This window comes from Phoxinus phoxinus (assembly GCF_949152265.1).
Source record: "Phoxinus phoxinus genome assembly, chromosome: 4".
NCBI classification, from domain to species: Eukaryota; Metazoa; Chordata; class Actinopteri; order Cypriniformes; family Leuciscidae; genus Phoxinus; species Phoxinus phoxinus.
Window position 1 is genome coordinate 19,154,552 of NC_136879.1, and position 27,348 is coordinate 19,181,899.

The following is a 27,348-nucleotide window of genomic DNA, read 5'->3' on the forward strand; positions in this document are numbered from 1 at the left end:
CCCCTCTGGATCTACTGCTGCACATGTTTGAATCCCGGGACCCTTATTTGCTCGGTCTCGCTTTCTTTAACATTCCTACCCCTCTCGTTCTCTCATTCCCTTTCCAATTACCCCCATCTCTCTCTCTCTCTGCTCTGTATCCTCTCTGTCTCTCGCTCTTTGTTGGAGAGATTTGGTGTGGATGCTTTAGTAAAATCGCTATTGTAAGTAGCTGTGATTATCCAACGGCCTGACAAGATTGTTTCACTGTTTGCGGTGTCTTTATCTGCTGAATTGTGGGTAAAAAAGGAGATTGAGTAAGCTTGGTATAGCATACTAGTTTTATTATTGTTTAGTATAGTGTGTTGCATTTGCTAAAATGTGCAGACTAGGGGCCAGATCTACTAAAAGCTTGTCGGCTCAATAAAACAAAAAAGATGCTAGAATTTACTAGACACGCAGTGAAAAATTAGTGATGAAAAGGTTATTTTTGCATCTGACCGTACTAAGGTTTGCGCAAGTCAATTTACTGGTATTTGTGCCATTATTTAAAACCCCCTAAAAAAAGTGAGTTCACCTAAAAATGGAAATTCTGTCACCCTCATGTTGTTCCAAACCCATACAACTTTTATTCATCTTCAGAACACAAATAAAGATATTTTTTAATGAAATCTTAGATTCCTGTCCCTCCATTGACAGTCTACGCAACTACCACTTTGATGCATCAGAAAAGTTCATAAAGAGATCATAAAACTAATCCGAATGAATCAAGCTGTTTAGTCCTCATGTGCTGAACAGACTCGATCGCTTTACTGTATATAATGAACAGATTGAATTTGTGCTTTTATGAGCATTCATAGTTCGTCTCCGGCTTACTGTATGCACTGACTGATATCACTCAGTAAACGGCGCTCTGATTGGATGAATCCTTCCCAGATTTATTTAAAAATATATTAATTTGTGTTTTGAAGAGGAACGAAAGACTTACAGGTTTGAAATGACATGAGTTTTAATTTTTGGGTGAACTATCCCTTTAAGACAATTTGCGCCCGTGTTGTTAGTAGATCACGTGCACATGATTATCATCGGGATGGAAATTTGCACTGCCCTTGATAGACTGCTCTGGTCATTATGGGAATGATCTGGTTTCGTCTGTGGTCTTTAATGTGCGAATTGTCAGTAAATCACCCGCGGAACTTTCCACTTCCATCAGTACTTTTATGGGATTGTGGTCTCGCGCTAATTTGCCCTGTTTGTTAAATTTGACCCTATGTATCCCACAAGGCAATGCACTCAACTTTCATTTTTAGTGTGATGCAATAAAATACATGATTTCTTGACTCATTATTTGACCAGACTGCCAAATGTGAGACGTTTTTACACAAAACTGGGCTTAAAGGACAGAATAACTGATTTGACTCTCAAGGTGAAGTCATGTGACAGCAATGTAGCAAACTGTTTTTGAAACATTAAGCAATAGAATAATGGCTACCGTTTCACATACTATTTAAAAACGAATATGCAGAATAGATTGTAAACTGCAGTTTTCAGTAAGTAGTGGGCTAGTGTTCCATTCCCAACATAGCTTGAGTGAATATCAGTGTCTGTCTTACAGTAACCTTCTCGCTCTATGTCACTCTCTCTCTCTTTTCTCTCTTTGTCTGACAGTGTTTTATGACAGTAACACAGCTTGTATTATGTTTCCTCCTCATGTGACTGACGTAATCCCAGTTTCTCGTTCTCTTCAGCGCATTACGGTCTGTCACCCACTTTTTCCAGTTCTCTCTCTCGTACACAGACTGTTCGACATTTCAAAAAACAGCTTGCAAAATAATTAGTTACAGATATAGATTGCCAAATGGACACAAATGATCTCAACTAACTAAAATCTCAAAATCAGCTTCAGTTTTTCCACCAACTGGCTTTACACTGTTTTATGCTGTAACTCATCTTCCCAGAATTCACTGCCAGAATAATGAAAATGGTTTTTGAATATTTTGCACACTAATATGAGAAAACGAGGCGTTTACCTTGAGTTGAGAATCATAAGGAATGAACCTCTTAAAATGTTGTTTACTGTCTTTTATCTTTTGCCTTTTACTGATTTTTATTAATATGTTTTGCTTGGCGTTGCTTGCTGATTGCTATGAAAGCTTGTTTCCACCACAGAATAAAACATTTTTTACATCTTGCAATTCTGACTTTATTTATTAGAATTGCGAGATATAAACTCGCAATTGCGACTTTATATCATGGAAATCTGACTTTATAACTCGCAATTGCGACTTTATATCGCACAATTCTGACTTAATATCTCACAATTGCGACTTTATATCACGGAAATCTGACTTTATAACTCGCAATTGCGACTTTATATCATGCAATACTGACTTTATAACTCGCAATTGCGACTTTATATCACGCAAAAGTCGCAATTACCTTTGTTTCATTTTTTATTCTGTGGCGGAAGCAAGCTTCCATAGATTGCTCATAAGTGAATGTATGTTTTATGTTTACATTTTTTATATATTTTTTTTATTATTATTATTTAGAAAATGAGGCACTAAACTTGAGTTACACAGAACAGATAAATCGAATGTGAATTATTGCCGATCAACGATTTGAGTGTATGAACATTTATGACATAAAATCAATAGTTTTTGGTTCCCAATGGCGTTGTAGAAATGTCCTATTTGCCATCAGCCATGATTCGATATATAGCAGGGAGGTTAAAACTGAGCTATGTGTTGGTCATGTGACCGGTGAACCCTTTGTTTGAATATAACAGCTTTTATTAAGCTAAACTAATTTGACTTAAATGCATCATTTTAAACGTTTTAAATGACGGAGTGCACCTTTAAGACCTCACTGTCTGATATCCTTGAGGTACTTGGGATATTTCTGCTGAACAAACCAAAGAAAGAAAGAAAAAAACGTCAAAGAAAAACAAACCAAAGTGGTAACCGGCACTTAGACGAAACCACTGATCCTTTCTTAGCGTTCTCGCTGTAACTTAATGTCCTGATATATCACTTTACCCGTCACACTGCCAAGACTCAGTATTGGCCTTAAGAATAAATAATACATTTGTACTCGCAGCTCACCGCAGTCCCTGATCTCCAGACCCACGTCTCCAGAGTCTTTCGACTGGAAACCAGAACACGGTCGGAGTGGAGCTGGATTAACCCGCTCTCCCGCTGCTGTGGGCCGCACGATCTACTTTTGTATACTTATTTATGTTCGTTTTATGTGGATTTATGAAGATGTGTTTGGTGTTTATGGCTTTGGCTCCCATGCAGAATACGAAAATGTGTATCTGTATGTAAGACGATGGAAACAGCACACATGCTAGATAACTACTCCAGCTGTTGGGTTTTCTTGGCACGCTTCCCGCTCCAATCTTTCACACATGCACACATTCATTTCTGCTCGTTACTCTTGGTCGCAAATATGCGGAGATGGTTGCCCAGAGCTTCTAGCATCTAATCCTTTTTTTTGATTTCATCTATTTGTTTACGCATGAAAATCAGATAGTTTATATATGCGGCAAATTGTGATTTTTGGTGCAAAGCATAAGAATAAAGCTCCAAATCAAGCCAATAAACAATACAATTTTATTCCAAACAAAAGAAAACCAAACAGTGGTAGTTCTGACCCGTGTCTACACCATTATATAACCGCAGAGGAAAACTTGTAGTATGTGGTGTGTGTGTGTGTGAGTGTGTGTTTCTGAAGACCTCAGGCTTATGTTACGGCCCCCGGGGCTCGATGCCCCTCTGCGTGCGCTCTGGAGGTCGTCCTGCTCGCCGTGCCCTGAGCAATGTCTACATGCCGAATCTCTGCTTCATTTTGAAGAGAAGTAGCTAGAATGGACAATAGCATGCCTGTGTGTTCGCACTGACAAGAGCTTTCATTTGCTCAACTGTAGTTTTCTAAACAAATCATACATTTGTCCGACCACCAATTGTGCAAGTAGAAACCGAAGATGAATGTTTGACCTGAAGAACTCTATCAAAAGTACGAACGTAGCTGCAAAATTTTTTGGTTTAGCATTGATTAATTTCCCCACTGCATCCATGAATGTTAGTAGGGATATTAATACGGTAACACTTTACAACAAGGTTTAATTTGTTAACTTTAATGGTAACTACATCAGTTAATATGAAGAAATAATGAACTGCACTTCTACAGCATTTGTTACCATTAATACCTGTATTTGTATTTGTTTGGCTTTTACTGTTACTTGCTCATTTTTATTTTATTATTTTATTTTATTCAACCTAAGTATTATACTTAATTTTTCCTATGTTTCTAATCAATTTCTGAATTAATTTTTGAATTGAGCTTTCTCTTATGCACTTTTTTCTTGATACCCAATATATACAATACAGTATGTGGATGAAAACCTGACACGATACCTCACATCATATATACAGTAAACGAAACCTTATTGTAAAGTGTTACCATTATTACCTCTACAACATGTTTGTTGTCTTTTATTGTTACTTGGTAATAGTTATTTAATTGTTTTATTTAATTTAATTTTATCAACCCCCAACTTTACATATTATACTTTATTTTTGCTATATGGTTCTCTAATCAATTTTTGAATAAATTTTTGAACTTTCTTATGCACTTTTCTTATTCACATCTTAATACCCAGTATGTACATGGATGGAAACCCGACACGATACCTTAAATCTTATGTATGTATGCATGTATGTACAGTGGGGAGAACAAGTATTTGATACACTGCCGATATTGCAGATTTTCCTACTTACAAAGCATGTAGAGGTCTGTAATTTTTATCATAGGTACTCTTCAACTGTGAGAGATGGAATCTAAAACAAAAATAAGTAGGGACATCAGGGATAAAATTGTAGACCTGCACAAGGCTGGGATGGGCTACAGGACAATAGGCAAGCAGCTTGGTGAGAAGGCAACAACTGTCAGGGCACACAGCCAGGGCAACTAAGAAGTGGCTCCGTAAGAAGCATCTCAAGGTCCTGGAGTGGTCTAGCCAGTCTCCAGACCTGAACCCAATAGAAAATTAGAAAACAACCTATATAAGTAACAACCTATCAACCACATAGCAACCACCCACAGCATACTAGCACTGTGGTGGCTTTTGCATAAACACCTCTTACATTATGCTCAGAAAATGTTGAAATCTAGTCCTATTTGTCTTGGGTTTTCGGGGAGACTCATTTTGTTCTCGCTGTCCACTAATTTAAACTGTCGTTCAGATGCTCTCTGCTGTGGCAATTTACCCACGTAGCTACATGAGGACCTGTCAAACGCTCTGCTGCACTGCTCTTGACAAAAAACCCTCCACACAAAACAACATCGCCACTCAAGTGGGCCGATATGACTTGTTTGGACAGTTTATTTGAAAGCTTTTATTTATTATTACAGCAATGTTTGTTCACCCCCCCCCCCCCCCCCCCCTCACCATCATTGTTGTATGATGGCGATTGTGAACAGACGCCCCACTGCGCTTCTGTTAATGACAGCGGAAGCTGAGCACTGTGAGAAATGTGACAAAGGCTTGATCAAACTAATAGCTACTTTGTGTTTCGTTTGCCTCTGAGGTTAAAAGAAAAAAGCAATCGGTGATCATGATAACGGTGTTTCCGAAAAACAAGCACGTTGTATGTGATAAATTATATAGTACTGTTGAAACCGAGGGATAATAGCTCACACAAAAGTGAAATTCTCGTATCATTTACTCACACTCGTACCGATCCAAACCTGTATGAACACACAAGAAGATATTGAAGAAGTCAATGGGGTCCAAACAACCACAGAAGAAAGAAAGCGTTCTGTGGTTGACAGAATTTTTGTTTCTGGGTGAATTATTTTAATTTTCCCAGTCTGCCTTGCTGCATGCTGAACGTGACCTAAACCTAAACCTGGTTTGGTAACCTCTTGGCGTTCTTCTAATAACTACAAACAGCTCTGACCATGTTAATAAACAGGTATAGTGAATAGACTCTCTGTCTGCTGCGCTTTTTAGGGTTGCCTTTCTGAATGAGGCAGGGGCTCCTATCAAAAGCTGTTTCCTTTCAGGTCCTCTTCCACTAGACTTGATGAATTAGCCCTTTTCTTAGTCCGCCACCCTAAAATAACAGGTCACTAAAACCTGACAAGTACTATTAATCAAACGAAACGGTTCCCATTCGATTCCAACTTCGCTTTCGTTTGCCATCTCCAGCGACTTGTTAAATGTTTTCATAATCGTAGCCAGTTAGGCCAAGTCTCAATCCCTGACGGCCACCGAAATTATGTTTCCTTCATATTTGTTTATTGATAGTAGCGTCATTGTTTAAATTTCTTGATTGGAGCTTCCTCTTTTATTTTCCCCCCTCTCATAATCCCTTCTTGCTGGAACCGGCTGGTCGGTCGAGTTGGGAAAAGTCTCCCAACTCCCGTCCTAATGTAACTTTTTTTCTCTCTATGTTAACACACTTTAGCACTCCCAAATGAGTTATAAGACCCTCTAAATCACCCTTACTGAAGTACACTACATGTCCTGTACCGTGTCTGCCACCCCTAAAAAAAACAGGTCACTAGGTAATTGAATAGTTAAGGGAGGACTTGTCCTTCATCAGTGCCAAGCAAAGCATATGGCAGTAAAATCATGTGCCTGCTGTTTCATTTCCACAGGCCCCCTGAAGACTAACAGACCGTGGAGGGGTTGAAAAGAAGCCTTTATTTCCACACACACATTGAGGCACATCAGAGCACGAGCCTCGTTTTGAGGTCATTGCGAGAGCGATAGGGGAGATTTGATCTGAAACGCCTCTGTCAGGTGTGCTGGTTAAGTGTAAGCGTGACGGGTGCTTCTTTTCGAGCGTTTGTTTGTTGGTTGCCGTTCACATACTGTCTGTTTATTTCTGCATTGCTGAAGCGTACGCCGCTGTTTACCCCATCGCCAGATGCCGTACACACTCTTGCAAATGCTCAAAAGGAGCCTTATTGGTTTAAAGTGCCGATATTTGGTTTAAAGCCAAGTCGTCTTTATTTATACGGCGCTTTAAACAATACAGATTGTTTCAAAGCGTCTTCACAGTAATAAGCAGGGAAATAACAGAATCAATGATTCAAACTGTAGATGTTACATAGTTATGCAACAGATTCGATTTAGCTATAAAGCTGTGATTTTTAGGGACTTTCGCACCTGGTAGTTCTAGGAAGTAGCCAACTCTGGAACTCTGAAGTGACATAAGCCGGCCAACAGCAATACCGCTGCATTCAACAATGTCAAGAACTAGAGAATGGCGGAAGCTTGTTGTGGGATTCATGATTATGTAGATGGAATGTCGATGTATTAGTTATGCGATGGAAAGAGCAAGAAGGGACAAAATCTCATACGACAACTCGCAGTGCCCAATATCATCAAGGCCGAGAAAAGAACACAATGCCGACAGGTAAATGCCGTTGACATTAGCTTTCTGTATGTTTATTGTGGAGTAAAGTGTGTGCGTTTACACCGCTTTTTAAAAACGGGGGGTGTTGGTGTTTCGCGTGCGTTCGACCAATCAATGTACCCTTACGTCAGTGGTAGATCCTGTTGTGCTGGGTTAGTCCCTACTCTGAAGTTGGAGCTAATTTAGTTCCGCCAAAAGGGAACTAGAACTAAATTCGTTCCCAGATCCTGAACCGCAAACATGACAAAAATGGGGTACTTCCGCAATTAGTTCTATGAGCTATGAAAAGGTTCCTCTGGTGCAAAAGCCCCTTTTGTTCTCATTCAGTAGTGTCAAGGAGTTGTGAAAATTACATGATCTATGACCTTTACACAATGCTTGCTATAGTAAAGATTGTAAGTCTATCCCTCACAGCCTCGTTTTCACCCATGTTAAATTCAATATAGCGTCTAACCTGACTATGGTCTATATTACTGAATATTAAGTGTCTTTCAAACGCCAACTAAGCAAGTCAAAGGTGACAGTGGCAAAGAACCCAACACCATCAGGTGACAGAAATGGAGGCAAAAAAAAAAAAACCTTGGGAGAAATCAGGCTCAGTCAGGGAGCTAGTTATCCTCTGGAGAAAATGCAGGAGATTGCGTTGCTTCGTCCCGTCTCCTCAGACACCTTATCCACGCACACACCAGACCTTGACCGTGCCGCCACATGGGCGCAGGAGCAGGGGGTTAACGCACCGTAGCTGGGGGCCTTCCTTTGAAGTCGAGACTCACCAGGAGAGCGGTATCAGCTGCGGAGAGCGAAAGAGAAAGAGCGAGAGTTGTAAACCCCAGCGGACGCCGCAGCTCCAGGCAGGGTTAGCTTGCTGTGAACGCACTAGCGGGTTTGTATCCCCCCTCCCCCCATCTCCTCCCAGCTCTCTGCTGCTAATGAGAGCAGCGTATCGATCCGCTCTTTGAGACTCTAGGCAGGTATAGTATGTCCTCTCTAAAGTGTGCATTTCCAGCGGCAAGTTCTGGCCCTCACCAGCCCTGGAGACCCTACAGACAGAGGAGAGGGTTCAAGCATCAGGCAGTGATGAATGAGGTGGGCACTCATGATGGTTTGGTGGAAAATAATGGAGGGAGGAAGAGTGGACGAGGCATTTGGTGAGGTGGAAGGAAACTCGAGATTGTTGTCCACTAGATGTTTGGCTAGCTAGTAGTTTGAATGGAATTTTTGCATTTTTATTTGTTTAGTCAGTGTATTGCTATTTGTTGTCCATTTTGTCTACAGCAGTTTGAGATAAACATTGAATTCAGTGAGAAAAAAAGTGTGCATTACAAGCCATAATGAAGCCAGACTGAATGCTAGGTAAAAAAAAAAAAAAAAAAAAAACGTGCCTAAATAGCTACATTTCACAGGAAGAGCAAGTTATTGCATTTTTGGTAAAGGATTATTCAAACTTTTTTCTTTTTCTTTGGAATGTTGAGCATCCATTACTAAAGTAAACCGAGTCAGGTGATGCTGGATTTTTAGTTGTGCTTGCTTATTTCCGCTATTTTTATCTTCAGATTACCTCTGCCATCGTCTATAACACACTTAAATGTAATCGTTTAAACCACAATACAATTTAATGACACTGTTGAGTGTAATATTGCAAATCTTAAAAACAATATGCAGTATATTTTCAACTTTATAATATTGAGATGTATTATAATGTCGTGTTCAGCTGTCGATTTTTTTATTATAAATTAATTAATTTATAAGATTAAAAAACTTAAATAAAAAATGAATAAATGTATTATTATTAATAATAATACGACATACTACTAAAATAATCATTTATATTGGTCTATTTAATTAACTAACAATCTTAGTAATTATTATTTTGTTTTTAATTAATTTGGTAACACTTTTGGTTGCATTGAAGGCTGGTTACTTCATCAGCCTAACAATAATTATCAGCTAGAATTTACCATTTAAAATCATGGTACCATGGTATATCAAAAAGTATCATGGAATTGCTTTACTGTCACTGGTTTTTTTTTTTTTTTGGCTTTTCCTACCCGTTCTTCATTCTTCTGCACGCACTCTTTTAGCGGGTGGTCTTAAGTGTTGGATAACCAGCGACTGGCATGACTCCAGCTTCAGTCTGACCTGCGATGGCGCGGTGACCCAGGAGGCGAAGAGCGTTCTAAATGAGGTCTCGCTCTAATTTGTCATCCCTCCATTTTTGTATTATGTTTAGCAGGCACCATGTGGACAGATGATCTGGAGGAGAGGGAATGTGCAGCGGTTTTCCGTGGGTTCACATCTGGGAACGATTTGCGTTCGCATACGCACATTGTTCATGTGGAATTGTTCTCGCAAACCTGACATACAGTGCATGTTCTCGTTTCTGTTTCTCCAAATATTCTCACGTATCCGCAATTTTCGTCCCAATGACATTTAGTTTTGTCCGTGATGCTCGATTGGACAGATGCTGGAAGTTATGGATTGCTTGAAATAAGTGATGCAACATGATGATGATCCATTTCTATAGCAGAATTCCCCATGGTTTGAAACCTACAAATCTGAATTCCTGACTATGAGTTGGTGAACACATTGCTGGTTAAGCTTGTAAAGAACCAGGTTCTTGCTAGTTAGCCCGATCAATTATTGTGATTTTTATGGTTTAAAAGTGCAAGTAATCCTAAACTGAATGAGGTTAGGCAGTCTGGTGGGGACAAACCAGCACACCAACATCCAAAACACACCATATGCTGGGCTTTTCTGCATGATAATGTTTAGAAAACTTCTAAGCAGATAGACGTTGTGATTTATAATACATATTTATTCTACTGCAACTGCTGTATTTTGGTCGTTCCCCATGGTTTCTCTTCAAGACCCACAATCCCGTTCCTGACAAATCTCCCTGCGTCTTTGCCAGCTCTGGGTTTTTGAAGTGCTTTTTTTAGCAAATCTCCAGTTCCCCAATGGCTCCAGTAGAACACTCCAGAAACCCTCAGTGGTGGCTCAGCAAAATCCATTTCATTTCCGCCCAGCAGAGCTCTTACTATCATCCCTCTGTAGCCCGTGTGTGGTATTAAATATTCATTTCATTAATGTCGGAGGCATATCAATGCAAATCTCATTTTAATTTGACGTTGCCGCATCTGTTTCAAATTTCTGTGAAGCATAAAGTTCTGCAAAAGTTCTGGAAACTGAACAAGCGCTTTTGGGTTGCCAGGTTTCAGTAGTTTGTGTACGGATTTGAAACTTTTTACACGTACAGTAGTCAGTAGATGGATCATTTGAATTTGGTCCAAAAACAAAATGACCTATATTTTGTAATTATCAAAGTCAAGTAAAATTACTAGGGGATATATTGTGGTTATTTATATATTTATTTGCCGTTTTCATTCTATGCAAATTCTGATCACGAGGTTTAAAGGCATAATTCTCAATGAAAATGATGTTGTCATACTGTATATTCACCTTCATCTCATTTTAAACCAATATGACAATAATACGATTCTGTGAGCACAAAAAAAAAAGAAATATTTCGAACAATATACTGGTAGATAATTTTTCATACACTGAATATGGACTGATGCATTGAAATAGAATGCAAAAGCAGAATAAAAGTAATTAATATGACTTGTGTAGTACATTCGATGTTCTTCAAAAATGTGTGTTTCATAGAAGAAAAAGCAGGTTACAGTATATTACTTTTTTTGGGTGAACTAGTCACTTTAAAGAGAGACGGGCTTGGTTTCTCTCTCACACCGTCACTCTTTCTGTCTCACTTCAGTGGTTTATATCATTTCCAGGACTCTATTCCCATTTTGTAGACATGTTCAGAACTTGACATGTACACACACACACACACACAACTTTCCCCACAAGGCCCTGTTAGAAAGCAAGCATGCTATCAGGTTTCTCAGCTCAGGGTGCAAATCAAGCGCGAGTTGGTTTCACACAACTCTGCAAACTCAATCCAAGTTTGTTGGTCCGCTGCGAAAATCCGAATCCCTGAGCTGATCCACGGAGAGCGAACACGGTTCACATTAGACACTGACCCTCATCTCTCTCCACCGGCGAGTGATCTTCTGGTGTGCATGTGTGTCTTTCCTCTATAGACTGCCTAATTAAGCCGGTCGAGGAAAACGAGATGCCTGTTGAAATCCTTGGCTGGAAGGAATGATATGCTTGAGAGATTGTTACAGAGAAATGATGGAAAAAGAGAGGAGGAGAAGAAATTATTTCCATTTCTTTCAGCGAATCACCTCCGCTTGGACATTTTTCAGTGGGGTAAAGGAGGACTTTTACCTGCTGTGACATTACAAGCAGTAGAAACTGGAATCATATGGCCAATTAAGTGCTTAAAGTCTTAAAGGAATTTGGAGGCAGTCAGGAGTTCAGGTTACCTTGAGCATCCCACTTTGATCCAGAGCTGAGGGTAATCGTGCCGACAGGAACACGTTCAGGGGCGTGAGAGCCCAGAGAAGTTTCCATTTCTGTCGATTCGCACCTACTTTTATCAAAAAGGGGAGAGTTACTGATACGTGTATATAAAAAGGAAAAAAAAAATTATATTATATTAAACTAAAAACTGTTTAAATTGTAATAATACGTAACAATATTACTGTTTTTACTGTATATTTGATTAAATAAATGGAGCCTTGGTGAGCAACAGATGCTTCTTTAAAAAAAAATGTATTGTAATGTTTCCAAAAACAAGGTGAATATTAATATTTTTTTGTAATAATGCCCAATAAGATTTGTAATAAGATCAGAAATGTGGTTTCACATTGGCTGTAAACTACTGTCTAGGTTGGCAGCTCACATGTTTTGGAAAATATCTCGAGTCAAGTTGCTGTGTTTCACCACATGTGCTTTTCCCATGTCATGTGTGTGTAATTTAAAACATTGGACTAATCTAATGTGCTGCTGTACAGTATCTACATGGCACTGTGAAAGGCATGCTGTCTCGGATTAATGGGAATGCTTTAAGCAAATCCGTCAGAAGGGTAACAGGGTCGACTAACATGCTTAGACTGTGTGTTTTTTGGGTTCAGGCGTTATTGCACACTTCAGCGGTGCTCTAGATGAATGTTCAATCTTGTGTCCCACATTAATATCACTTACATTTCCATGCAGGAAGAGCGCTTTATATTCCAAACCCTCTTTTGTGCCTTTTTAGCTAATGTAAACAGAAGTTTTAGGTTTAATCTTTGTATGTTTGAAGTAGATTAGAGCTGGTTTGCACTTGGAAGGAGTAGATAAATGATCCTCTCATGGTTTCTAATTTGTTATTCATCTTCTTTAAATGTTAGCGTGTGTAGTTTCCGTATAGAAATGCTGTTCGTGCTTCTAATATCCCTGTTTTTCTCTCTCTCTTTATCAGTTCTTCGAGATGATTTCCGACAGAACCCTGTGGACGTGATGGTGGCGGCGGGCGAGCCAGCGGTCATGGAGTGCCAGCCGCCCCGCGGACACCCAGAACCCACCATCTCCTGGAAGAAAGATGGAGTCACCATCGACGACAGAGATGAGAGGATAACGGTAAGCATATCTGACAATGATTCCAGCTGGTTCTGGTGGAAGAGTGTTTTACACTGGCTGGTTAAAGAGATACTTCACAGCTGGCAAAATGGACTTTCAATATAACTTGTCTCCTGCATGTGCAATAGAAAGGCGAACACATTTTTGTAATTTTGACTAGAGAAAACATAGAAAAAAGGCTGTTGTCTTCCCTTTTACCAATAGGTATAGGAAAACTTCAACACCCATAATGCACTGGGAATGTTGCCGACAAAGGCTACTCCCACCAGTCTGCAACTATTGGATACACTTGATCAGAGTCAAATACCGCCTTGCTTTAGAAGGAAATACTTCTTAGCAATCTTTTAGTCATAATGGTGTCGCCCGTGTGCAAGAATTCAAAGAGTACACGTTTAGCGGGAATTAGTTACTTTCCGTTTCCTGTGAAGGATCCAGTGTGTTTTAGGCAATGGCTAAAAGCTGCAAAAATTGTAAAAATGGAGAGAATGCCATGAAAATCTTAACCTCCGTGTTTGTAGTCAACACTTCGAATTGGATTACTTCGAACAGAGTGTTTTGGGTCAAACAGAGAGGAAAAACTACCATTCTGTCAGTTCCTCCCAAAAGGAAAACGCTGTCTTGTACAGGGAAGAAAGCTGTTGCCATAGTGTTCCACTTTCACCATTATGCTGTTTAAAGAGTAGACAAAGTACGATACAGTTTTCAGTGATAAACCCTTACAATAACTGTTCTGTTAATAACCCTCTGTTGATCTGACGAAATACATAAATGCGGTATACTCTGTAGTTTTCATGAAAGCTCTGGAGCTGTCAAAAGAAACCGCAAAACGCATCATACGGTGGACTTTTGCTGAGAAATAAACTTCAATTTTTCTGTCCGGGTAACATGGACAAATAGTAAACATACAAAGGTTGAAAAACGGCAAGGTTACATTTTAAGCTCGGCTGACAGGATTTGTGGGAAAGTACGGATAACTAGAATGTTATCTGCCTAAAACAATAATCCCACTTCAAAATTGATGGCTTAAACAAATTTACTGCTCAAATAACACACATTTCTTATGGATGACTTACTGTGCCTGTATTCAATAAAAAATACGAGCTTCACGTCCGGCCTTGTGTTTGCAAATCAAACCAAGTCCCCTCCTAATTTTCATTTTAGAGGTACTAACGAAGACCTGCTGATTTGTTAATAAAAAAGACACAGCGAAAAGAAGTTCCCATATTTAATGCATGTGGATAACAATTGCTTCTGCTGCATCTTCCCAGCAAATGAAGGCCGATTAGGGCTTCTGCTGATGAGTGTTTAAACTGCGTCGCGGCCGACTCTGTCAGGGAAAATTAATGGAGCCCATTCATCTGATTGGAAGGGCATGTGGGAATGAAAGTTTGCCTTCGCCAGCGTTCACGAGCCGAAAACTCTCTCTCTGCTGATTTAATGCAGTCTTTAAACCAGGGCCACCAATTAGGTTTTTCTAATTAAATGTGTGGGAAATTAAGTAACGGGATCAATCAGGCCTCTTTTGTCGTTAAAAGAGTGACTTTGATGTGCACGCCGCTGCTCGTTTTCCACGTGGCTTATTTGTGTAGAATAAGGCTAAAGGTGGTTTGGGGGGGGGGGGGGGGGGGGGTTTGTTATTTTTAATCGAGAATACCATTTTACTGCTTAACACTGACTGAAAAGGCAATGAAGGAATGTGTTACGCATTCCAAAGTTACGACAACGTGTAACTGATGTTGTTGCGATTGTGCTGATTAGAATGAAGCTGAATCAAACCAGATCAAGTTTGTTGTTGATGTTAGTGGTGGTGGTGGTGTGTGTAGCTTATCTCTAGTCTGCAGTCTACAATTATGTAGACATTAAACTGTATGGTCATCTCACACACACACACACACACACACACACACACACACACACACACACACAAGCTTTCATTTCTATCCTTGTGAGGACATTCCATAGGCGTAATGGTTTTTATACTGTACAAACTGTATATTCTATCCCCTTACACTGCCCCTATCCCTAAACCTACCCATCACAGGAGACATTCTGCATTTTTACATTTTCAAAAATATATAATTTAGTATGTTTATTAACCCAATGCCCTCATGGGGACCGCTGGCTGGTCCCCACAATGGAGGTGATCTCAGGTATTACTATCCTTGTGGGGACATTATGGTTCCCACAATGTAATGTATACCAAGTACACACACACACACACACACACACACACACACACACACACACACACACACACACACACACACACACACGTTGGTAATTCTATCATTATGAGGACGTTTCATAGGCGTAATGGTTTTTATACTGAGCCCATGACATTTTCTAGCCCCTAACCCTACCAGAAAACATTCTGAATTTCTATATTTTTAATGAATAACCGTTTAGTATGTTTATTTAGCAGTTTGAATTATGAGGACATCTGTATGTACCTGAAACTTGAATTATAACTACATTATAAAGGTCCTCATAATGTAGGTCGAGCACACACACAATGCAATATTGGCCTTACGTATTGATAGATATGTTGTTGTACCGTCTTAAATGATGTAACTAAAAAGATGCTTAGAAAAATTAAAGGAAGCACAACATTTATATTATATATATATATATATATATATATATATATATATATATATATATATATATATATATATATATATATATACAACAGTTCTTTCTAGTTCTCGAATCTGATTGGCTGAGGGCATTTTCCAGCCATGCAATATTCTACCAGTATAATCGTTAACTAACCAGTATAAAGCACTGGAATCGTTTCACCGTTTATATCATTCTACAGTAAGCTCTCTCTATATATGGTTTAATTGTGCAAAAAGTGTAAACATGTTTTGCTCCTTTAAGAAGCATCTTTGTCTTTGTTTTTTGTTTGGGGGCAAAATGCACTTCACAGCGATTAACTGATTTTTGTCGAAACATTGGCTCAACTACAGCTCTGCATACAGTAATGAGCATCAACATTATTCATTTGTTTTGCGTTCCACTGTTATCTCTAAATTAAGGAGCTCCAATGTGGCCATTAATTGCTTTTCAGCAGTAATTGCTGCAGTCTGCTCAAATTAACCGGAGCAGCGCGCTCTGTATTGTTTTGCAGCTTTTTGTTCTGAGTTGGTGTGTGATTATCATGGTCTGCTGAGTGACTCCACACCGTGAGCTCTGTGTGAGCACTTCTGCCAAACCACACAAGACAAAAGGCATGCGAATAAAGCAATCTCCCAATGCTAAGATTGATCGCATCCGAGGACGGAGGGAGCGAAGGTGTGTTCATTGACTCTGGACCGACAGTAAAGCTGTCCCGCTGTGATGGAACTCCAAATATGTGTCTGCGTTTACTTGGGACGTGAAGAGGAGTTTTTTGGGCTGTCTAGCAAGAGATCTGCGGCATGTTACGTGTCATAGCAATCGGATAGTAGTTTTGTTATGAAACCTAGACCGTTGCGTAGGTGCGCTTTCAGATTATGCTACATGTTTTCATTAACAGATAAGGCAATACCACAACATATTGCAATAAGCATCTCGCAATATTTTGAAATTGATCTTGAGTTTTTCCTGAGGCACATGCTCACTTTTCCTTTGGGGTCAGCCTCTTCTTCACTGTATTATTTCCTTAATACTCACTCACACATTCTCTCACTCCTACGTCTGACCTGACCTTGTCTGCTTTGCGAGTCTTGTGCCGTTTCAGCCGTTAAGCTCTCGCTCAAACAAACAGTAACATAATGACACTTCAAAACCTCTCCAACACCATAGGGTGCCTTAAATAAACCCACCCTCCTTCCTTTCCCCTCCGACCTCTCCTTTGTTTAAAGACTCTTTTCCACCATTAATATTTAGGAGAGGCGACAGGGCTCAAGAATGCTTCAGAACGTGTCCGGTTTGGAAGTACTCAGAGACGTCCCATGAGACCTGGTGAATGTTTTGTTTAGAGATGCTTGCAGTCCTTTTAATGTAAATGACTGTAAACCCAATCAGATAAAAGTCTTATTTTACACCTCTGAGAGTTTGTGAACAGAGTGAAACATGTACATTTTAATGTTCATTTATACTGTATTTATACTTTCATCTGTCTGGCTGTCTGTCTCTTTATTGTTCCATCTATCCATCCATCTTTTGTTTCATAGTTCCATCAACCATCCACACATTCATCTTTTGTTTCATCATTCAATCCACCTTTTGTTACATCATTCCATCCATCCATTCATCTTTTGTTTCGTTGTTCCATCCATCAATTTATCCATCAAATATCCATCATCTTTTGTTTCATCGTTCCATCCATTCATCCATCCATCTTGTTTCATCCATCCATTCATCCATCAACCATCCATCATCTTTTGTTTCATCGTTTAATCATCCATCTTTTGTTTCATCGTTGTTTCATCCATCCATCCATTCATCCGTCCGTCCATCCATCCATCCATCCATCCATCCATCCATCCATCCATCCATCCATCCATCCATCTTGTTTCATCCATCCATCCATCTATCAACCATCCATCATCTTTTGTTTCATCATTTCATCATCCATCTTTTGTTTCATCGTTGTTTCATCCATCCATATCCATTCATTCACTGATCCATCCATTCATCCGTCCATCCATCCATCTTGTTTCATCCATCCATTCATCCGTCCATCCATCCATCTTGTTTCATCCATCCATTCATCCATCAACCATCCATCATCTTTTGTTTCATCGTTCTTTGATCCATCCGTCCGTCCATCCATCCATCCGTCCATTCATCCATCCATATCCATTCATTCATCCATCCATCCACCTTGTTTCATCCATCCATTCATCCATCCATATCCATTCATTCTTTCATTCATCCATCCATCCATCCATCCATCTTGTTTCATCCATCCATTCATCCATTCATCTTTTGTTTCATAGTTTCATCCACCCATCGTCTTGTTTCATCGTTCCATTCATTCATTCATCCATCGATCTTGTTTCAATCCCATCCATTCATCCATCAACCATCCATCATCTTTTGTTTCATTGTTTCATCTTCCATCTTTTTTCATCGTTGTTTAATCCGTCCATCCCTCCCTCTGTCCATTCATCCATACATATCCATTCATTCATTCATCCATCATATTTTGATTCATCATTTCATTGTCCATATTTTGTTTCATCGTTGTTTCATCCATTCACCCATCCAAAAATTTTTCAGCTACAGTGTCACATTTTAGTGCAGACTTGAAGATTGAATGTGGCATTTGTGTCTCATAAGTGTAATATCTGTATCTAATTTGTAAATTATGCAATATTTAGTGAATGCCTCTGGTCTTTATCACTGAGACTCTGTTTACACATTCCACATGTTAAACACAGATCCAGCCGCTGGACTCAACACTGACCGCAGTGAATGATAATCAATGAGACATGACATGATCTGCTATAAAGTGAACCCACATGTTGACCTGTATAAGTGCAGGCAGGTAGGGGGCCGTAGGAGAGCCGCCACATTCTGATCCCTCTCATTGACTCTCGCCGTGTGGTCCCCTGATGCGGGGGTCAGATTTGTTGTTTGTGATTTTGATCTGCTCAGGTGAAAGAGGACCCCCAGCTGCCTGTACAATTGCTTGAGAAAAAAAAGGGTCCCTTTGGCCTGTAATCAGATCCTGGGAAGCTATAAGCCACCTGAATAGCCACTACACACATTGCACTGATATATTGATTCTACAGCATATATACATGTGTATATTATAATTATTATTTTATTTTTGCAGTAGTTTTTGTGTGATTATGGAGGGGTTTGCATTGTGTCACAGGGCCTTTAATGTCCTCTAATCCTTATATTTATGACTTCTCACATTTTCTTTCCATCAGATACGAGGAGGAAAACTGATGATTACCAACACCCGCAAAACGGATGCAGGGAAGTACGTGTGCGTGGGAACCAACATGATGGGGGAACGAGAGAGCGAGATCGCAGAGTTGACTGTTCTTGGTACGTTTTTGATATACTTCTGCTTTAATTTATGTATTTCAGTAAATCAGAAGTCTGATTCTCAAATACCCCCGCATGTGATCTGCCTTCCTTAAGACGCACATGTGTATATATAATCAGGTTCCCACACAAACCTCTGGTGCGTTTGATTGTGAAAAGCATGCAGATGGATTCACTTAAACACACACACACGTTGTATGAAGTGTTTGTTTATGGGCAGAGCAGGAGAGAATCCAGATGTTTAGAGTTTGTGTGCTTAGCTGTAGGAAGACTCCAGCGTGTCATTGACCCCGTTTAGGAGACATGGACCCTTAAACCTTATCATCAGAGTTTGCCATGAAACAAATACCAGCTCACCCTTCACACATCCCTTCATTCACACATACACACAGAAATATACATTGTGTCGTCCAACACCTTAACATATCAGTTTACACTATTCCACATCAGAGCTGTGGCCTTTGACCTTCCCTTCTTAATCCCTGCAACACAGCCTTCCTCATCGCCATCATTATTCAATGTCTGCTTGCATATTTACACATTACAGGGAGAAAGTCACCAGCCATGTCAAGTCAAGTCAAGTTTATTGTCATTCTCAATTTAGATCAAGTGTAAGAAATGGAGCAAAACATAATTCCTCCAAAAAAATCTCCTCAGATTCAATTTTAGAGATGAAGTGTGCCATCTTTAGTGGCAGTAGAGTCACAAAACAGAGTGGCAAAAATAATGACTGTTTTATAACAGATTTTGAATACACTTCCCCCTGCCATTAGTTGTTCAAACATATACCACCTCCCCTAACCCATTACATTGGTTGTTCAAACAGATATACACAAATACATTGGTTATTCAAACATATAGCCCCAACCCCTGCCATTGATTGTTCAAACAGATAGCCCCACACCCCCAACTCCTGCCATTGGTTGTTCAAACAGATAGCCCCACCCCCAACTCCCGCCATTGGTTGTTCAAACAGATAGCCCCACCCCCAACTCCTGCCATTGGTTGTTCAAACAGTTAGCCCCATTCCCAACTCCTGCCATTGATTCTTCAAACGGATAGCCCCACACCCCCAACTCCTGCCATTGGTTGTTCAAACAGATAGCCCCACACCCCAACTCCTGCCATTGGTTGTTCAAACAGATAGCCCCACACCCCCAACTCCTCCCATTGGTTATTCAAACAGATAGCCCCACACCCCAACTCCTGCCATTGGTTGTTCAAACAGATAGCCCCACACCCCCAACTCCTCCCATTGGTTATTCAAACAGATAGCCCCACACCCCAACTCCTGCCATTGGTTGTTCAAACAGATAGCCCCACACCCCCAATTCCTCCCATTGGTTATTCAAACAGATAGCCCCTCTCCCAACTCCTGCCATTGATTCTTCAAACAGATAGCCCCACTCCCAACTCTTGCCATTGGTTATTCAAACAGATAGCCCCACTCCCAACTCCTGCCATTGATTCTCCAAACAGATAGCCCCACTCCCAACTCTTGCCATTGGTTGTTCAAACGGATAGCCCCACTCCCAACTCCTGCCATTGGTTGTTCAAACAGATAGCCCAACTCCTGCCATTGGTTGTTCAAACAGATAGCCCCACACCCCCAATTCCTCCCATTGGTTATTCAAACAGATAGCCCCACTCCCAACTCCTGCCATTGATTCTTCAAACAGATAGCCCCACTCCCAACTCTTGCCATTGGTTGTTCAAACGGATAGCCCCACTCCCAACTCCTGCCATTGGTTGTTCAAACAGATAGCCCCACTCCCAACTCCTGCCATTGGTTGTTCAAACAGATAGCCCCACACCCCAACTCCTGCCATTGGTTGTTCAAACAGATAGCCCCACACCCCCAATTCCTCCCATTGGTTATTCAAACAGATAGCCCCTCTCCCAACTCCTGCCATTGATTCTTCAAACAGATAGCCCCACTCCCAACTCTTGCCATTGGTTATTCAAACAGATAGCCCCACTCCCAACTCCTGCCATTGATTCTTCAAACAGATAGCCCCACTCCCAACTCTTGCCATTGGTTGTTCAAACGGATAGCCCCACTCCCAACTCCTGCCATTGGTTGTTCAAACAGATAGCCCAACTCCTCCCATTGGTTGTTCAAACAGATAGCCCCACACCCCCAATTCCTCCCATTGGTTATTCAAACAGATAGCCCCACTCCCAACTCCTGCCATTGATTCTTCAAACAGATAGCCCCACTCCCAACTCTTGCCATTGGTTGTTCAAACGGATAGCCCCACTCCCAACTCCTGCCATTGGTTGTTCAAACAGATAGCCCAACTCCTGCCATTGGTTGTTCAAACAGATAGCCCAACTCCTGCCATTGGTTGTTCAAACAGATAGCCCAACTCCTGTCATTGGTTGTTCAAACATATAGCCCCACTCCCAACTCCTGCCATTGTTGGTGTTCTGATAACTATATAAACAAAAAAAATCACACACCACCACCTTTAATTACATGCAACGATTCATTCTGCTCATTTTCATGAATGACAATCAGTTTTATTTTAGTAGTATATATGTGCTTTTATTGTAAAGTACATTCGATTTTCTGTTTTCATCTTAATTTTAGACTGTACTGATGTTTCTTCTTATCAGTGGGTTAGATAGTCCTAGGGGCCCTATCTTGCACCCAGCGCAATTGACTTTGTACACCAACGCATGTATCATTCCTATTTTGCACCCAACGCACAGCCGACTTTTCCCTCCACAGACGCATGTCGGTAAATTAGGGAATGAACTTGCGTTTGATACTTGTGTTTCAGATCATTAAAATAGGGCCCCTAATCTTAAAGGGATAGTTTCACCCAAACATTAATTCGGTTGAATGCAAAATAAGATATTTTGAAGAATGTTGGTAACCAGACAGTTGATGGTCCCCATTGACTTCCATAGTATGAAAAAAAAAAAATACCATGGAAGTCAATGGGGACTAGAACCAGTTTGGTAACTAACACTGTTCAAAATATCTTCTTTTGTGTTCAACAGAGCAAAGAAACTCATAAAGATTTAGAACAACTCGAGGGTGAGTAAATGATGACAGAATGTTCATTTCCGGGTGAACTATCCCTCTAACAGATTATTAGTATCCTAACATCAAAGAGATATGATCTTAATAAATAAATCAGATAGGAAGCTTACTTTAGGATTAGCTGCATGAAAGTTTAGGCTAAAACAACAAGTCAGAGTTCAATAGATGTAGATCTCTGGAAGTTCATAATCGGATCAGCGAAGGGAATATCTCATGTGGAAGACTGGGAAACTTCTTGTATTACATAATATGCTTGTGTGCGTGTTTGTGTGCAGAGAGGCCCAGCTTCTTGCGAAAGCCGAGCAGTCAGTCTGTTCTGGTGGACCAGGGTGTTGAGTTCAGGTGTGAAGCTCAAGGAGACCCCGTGCCCACCATTCGCTGGAGGAAAGAGGACGGAGATCTACCCAAGGGACGGTACGAGTCATAAAACGTCTAGTTGGCCTATATCAAGCCAATTAAATGCGAATGAGAAATGCCTTTCCTTTAAAGTCTTAAAGAACCTCTTGATAAGATCGAGTCCATGAAGTGTTTCAGGATGGCCTCGTTTAATTGCATCTATGTTTGTGTATCGCCGTCTTCTCAGGCATGAGATCTGGGAGGACCACACTCTCAAACTGAAGAGACTGACTTCAGGAGACGCCGGTACTTACACCTGTCAGGCGGAGAACATGATGGGGAAGACGGAGGCCAGCGCCACCCTCACCGTCCACGGTAAGAACATCTCATCTCATGCTGTTTGACAAACTGCTCTGATCCTGCCAGCACTAATCTATCATTTGAAGTAACCTATGCTTTTGGTGGGCGGGAATCTGAGTGTGTGTGTGTGTGTTTTTTTGACCTGTTTATTCACAGCTGTTAGTTTTTTGACAGGCGTTTTCAGCTTTGACAGGTTGTCAGATTGATTTGTCCGAATGGATGCTGGATCGTTGTGAATATTCCTTCACATTTTTTTTTACCCCCCTAGCTGTTGGAAAACTATATTTTTTCTGTATCCTGTGAGTGAGACAGGATGATTCCTGTCATTTTTCTGAAGCATCATTCCCACCACAGTGTCATTTCCACATCTGTGTTTGATAACACCCTATTGTGGAAATTACATTTTGAATACTGAATACTGAATACTGAAACCTTTGTCTAGCTTGGGTTAAATTCGAAGCTTGTATTTTTTGCATCCTGAATACACAAAACAAAATAACGTTTTCAACTTTTTGGTCAAAATTCCCAACTTAATTGGAAATGTAACTTGATTTTGATTTACTTGTATCACTAATCGCAATTCATATTTTATCACAAACTTGCTCCTCACTTACCAAATAGCCAATTCTTTATTCTAAAACTTTGAGTCAGAATTGTTTGTCATGGTGAAAATTGTATAGTACAACCTAGGTATAGTCGTAATGTGTGTAATAATTGATATTTTTCGCAATAAATATTTAAATATTGAGTTTGATTAGATTTTCGTCACTCATTTGGTTTAGAATTGGATCATTTTGGTAGTGGATTATCAATATTAAAGTTGCAAGGTCTAGGACAAGGATCTATTTAACAAAGAAACAATATTATTATTTGTAATAAATAAAGTTAATAAAAATACCATCAATCCCTACGACATAAAGGTGGTTTATTTGTAGAAACACCCATACATAAGGACACAGCATTTTACCCTAGGTCCATTTTGTTTCGTCCTTTTCACTTTAAGTCCACTTGAGTGTGTTCAACTCTTTAGAGAACAATGTCCACTGTGTCTCCTGACACCCCTGAGCAGTTTTCTCCTTCTCCTCGTTGCGCCGCTTATTGCTTTTACTGGTTTTTACTGCTTACAGAAATTGCCAAATGATTATTTTGCCTGTGTGTTTAGCGGGCCAGTAGCATTGGAACCAGACTTATAAACACGTCTGCTTCAATAACCAATCTATCCAGCGAAGAGGCTTATTACTAAACTTGCCTTTGGCACAACATTGCTTTCCAGATGCCAAGGAATGAGATTCATCAAAATGATGACTTGTATTCGAGAATGTCTTTTGTCTGGTTGGTGTTTTGAAGGAATTACATTAGTGAGCTGCCTTCCTAGACAGCAGGTTTTGGCATCATAGGTGCATTGAACAGTCAATTGATTCTTTAAACGATTTGTCAATTCGGAATTTGTAAATGTCAAGCGCGCATGTACACACATTCTCCGAGATAAGTAATTTGGAATAAGAGTCAGTTCTCTGTTAAAAGGCCATGAAAAGATAATGTTGGGTACAAACGAGGCCTCTCTCAGCTGGCGATTTAGTCATTAGCACTGATGTATTTGAGGAAAGTGCTAGAATGCCATGCGAGTCCCATGAGTAGCTCCGCTAATGGGCCATGGAAACAAAGTAGAGCGAGAGCCGCAACCATTGCCAAAAGAGCAAACGGCCCCGTCCAAGTCGAGTTCTCTTTAAGCAGCTGTTCTCAAATCTAGCGCTTTCCCTCGTTTCTCACCCTTCGTTTGTGTTACTCTGTCCATCTCGCAGGATTGACTCCAAATGGCCTGGGTTATTGCATTTAAAGTTTCAAATTGGCTTATTTACCGTAGTTGCTTAACAAATGTCCTCGGTTTTATTGTGCGCGATCCATCTTTACACAATTTACAATAAGGTCTCATTTCTTAACATTAAGTAATGCATTAGCTAACATTAACTAACGGTAAACAATGTGTTTTGCAGCATGTGTTAATCTTTGTTAATGTTAGTTAAAAATACTGTTCATTATTTGCCATGTTAGTTCGCAGTGTATTAACAGGTACAGCTTTTACATTTAAATTGATTGTTAACGTTAACAGAGATTATTAAATGCTGCAAAACACATTGTTTATTGTTAGTTCATGTTAGCTAATCTAGTTAACTAACCCACCCGGCATTATTCCCACTACAAAAATAGCAGGTTTAATTTGGAAAAATGTCACTTTATGGATGCTAAATGCTTTTTGAATGCCATTACCTGTTGTTTTCACACTTTTTAAAGCTTTGAGTCCTGGAGATTGAGGGTTTTTTACACAACACGAGGGTTAAAAATGCTAAATCACTGCTCAAGCTTTTAAGAATTTGCGTTTCTTTTAAAGTTTAAGTTTAAGTGTATAATTTCCACACACTAGCGGAAATAAACAGATTTGAAAAAATTTAAATTTTTGAGAAATAATGTCAGTATTCAGTCAAGCTAGTAGTCCCGCCTCCAAATTAAGCCATTGGCCGAGGCAGTGTTGTTACGTCGGGCTAGTGGTGTAAAAATGACACACTGTAGCTTTAAAAGGGTCAGACTCCAGGTCACATTGTCCACCTAATAAAAACGTTGGCCAGACCAGAAGAATAAAACCTCCATTCATGCCTCACGCTCACAGCTCAAGACTGATAGAATTGTTTCTTTGTGTGTTTTGTGCCATATATTTCAGCCTCATGATATATTTACAATGTGTGTGTGTGCTTGCCACACCTAATGTTTCTTGTATGTTTTTGTGTTATGCTCATAAATACATCACTGCACTGATTTTGTTCAGTAAGCATTTCCTGTCATTTTTGCTTCGTCGTGTGTGTGTGTGGTTAATTTGCGCATCTCTCACATCTGTGTTTTATCATGCTTCTATTTTTTGTTTTTCCTCTTTCAGTTATGTCTGGTAAGTTGCAATTGTCACCCGTCACCATTTTTGCTGCATTGACAGCAACAGGAAGTTGTCAGAACCACCATCCATCCACCTTCCATCCTTCCACCAATCAGCACGCTTGTCTGGGTTGTCACCGGCAACAGTGACAGCACAGCAGGCCTGGGTAAAAACTAATGCTCGCTCTGAGCGTACAAGGTAACGTCAAAATGCCTCATTTTCTTCCCACTTAGTTGAAAATTCTAGCTTTATTCCTCCGGACGCTTTACGGCAGTGTATGATTTGACAGGTTTAAGATTGGTTCACCGGTAGACGGAATCGCTTGTCGTCATAGGGGGTCATACTTTGTGTCACATGTTATGAGCATATCCTTATTACAAGATGAAATGGCTCCGTGCTGTTATGGACTCTGAAGTGGGGTTTGCGTCAGGAATCAGCATCTCTCCACTCCGAGTCATTGAGATGCATGAAAAACCGGCATCCCAACGACGTCGGTTCCATTAAAGAGTGTCAGTACGGGACAGATGGCCCAAATTTATCCCCCTCATCTCCATGTAAATTTCATTGCTTTGTGCCCTTGTCCATGCAAATGAAGCAGACGTGGCGGTCGTGCCGTTTTTATAGTGCGTCTACATATGTTTTTATGTTCCAGAATACCTGCATATCCTTCCATTAAACACCAGTGTGACTTTCTCTTTTATTCCCTGCCGATAAACGTGACGCTGAAGGCTTGAGCTCAGTCCGTCTCTAGTGTATTTATATCCAAGAAATTTGGCTGATATCAAAGACCCCCTGAAATCTAAATTAGAGATTTGCTAATACAAGTTAACAACAAACATTTTTAGCAGAAATGTACACATGGACTATACAGAGGTCAAAAAATATGAACAACTCATCTCTGATTCATGGCATGTCTAAGTGTGTGCCAATAACATAAACAAAAGATTATTGACCCAACTTCCTGTTTCAATAGAAAATATGAAAATATCAACACAGAAATTAAAATTAGGTAAAACTTTACTTAAAGCCATTTTATATAAAGTTCTGTAAAGTTTTACCGGTGTATGTAACTATAGTATAATTTATAGTATAATAAAAGACGTTTATAATGTTACAAAATATTTTTATTTCCAATAAGTGTTGCTCTTTTGAACTTTCTATTCATCAAAGAATCCTGAAAAATATAAGAGAAAAAATCCTGAGAAAAATATTTAGCAGCGCAACTGTTTTATATATTTATTTGATAAAACACAAATTAATTTATAAAATAAAGGCTGCACACTGGCTTTTAAACAGTCTTAATGTGTTGCTCCATAGACTTCCATATTAAGTGTATTCATGTAAATGTGTTTTTGTTCGTTTTTACAATCCAAGTCTCAAAATATTGTCTTTGGTAATTGACTTATTTAACTCCTATGTCTGCAGTTCCTCCGGTGTTTGTGGTGCGACCCAGGAATCAAGTAGCCGGGATGGGCCGCACCGTGACCTTTCAGTGCGAAGCCACAGGAAGTCCTCAGCCTGCTATATTTTGGCAGAAAGAAGGCAGTCAGGTGAGTGTACAGTATCTGTGTATGTTTGTGCTGTGGCTTGTGATACAAAGATGCATTTCCTGAGCACACTTTTACAGTAACATATAAAATGCATGGCACTCTCCCCCGTTAAAGTCAGTCAGATTTATGAGGCTGCTAGATTTATAAGGCCATCTGCACATTTACACAAATCTAATGGGCTCCGTAACACTCCACACCTCT

General features: G+C 40.0%; 1 protein-coding gene across 2 annotated transcripts in view; it reads left to right on the top strand.

Annotated features, from left to right (window-relative positions):
• The window catches only part of robo1 (roundabout, axon guidance receptor, homolog 1), a 168,708-nt gene that overhangs the window by 99,766 nt on the left and 41,594 nt on the right, over positions 1–27,348 (top strand). Inside the window, exons 3-7 of one of the 2 annotated variants that reach the window (XM_079610868.1) lie at positions 12,781–12,938; positions 18,806–18,926; positions 22,254–22,392; positions 22,562–22,689; positions 27,023–27,147. In XM_079610868.1, coding sequence (XP_079466994.1) covers positions 12,781–12,938; positions 18,806–18,926; positions 22,254–22,392; positions 22,562–22,689; positions 27,023–27,147 — 671 coding nt within the window. Of the gene's footprint in view, positions 1–12,780; positions 12,939–18,805; positions 18,927–22,253; positions 22,393–22,561; positions 22,690–27,022; positions 27,148–27,348 lie in introns of those variants that run through there. The other variant, XM_079610867.1, reaches the window with a different exon arrangement.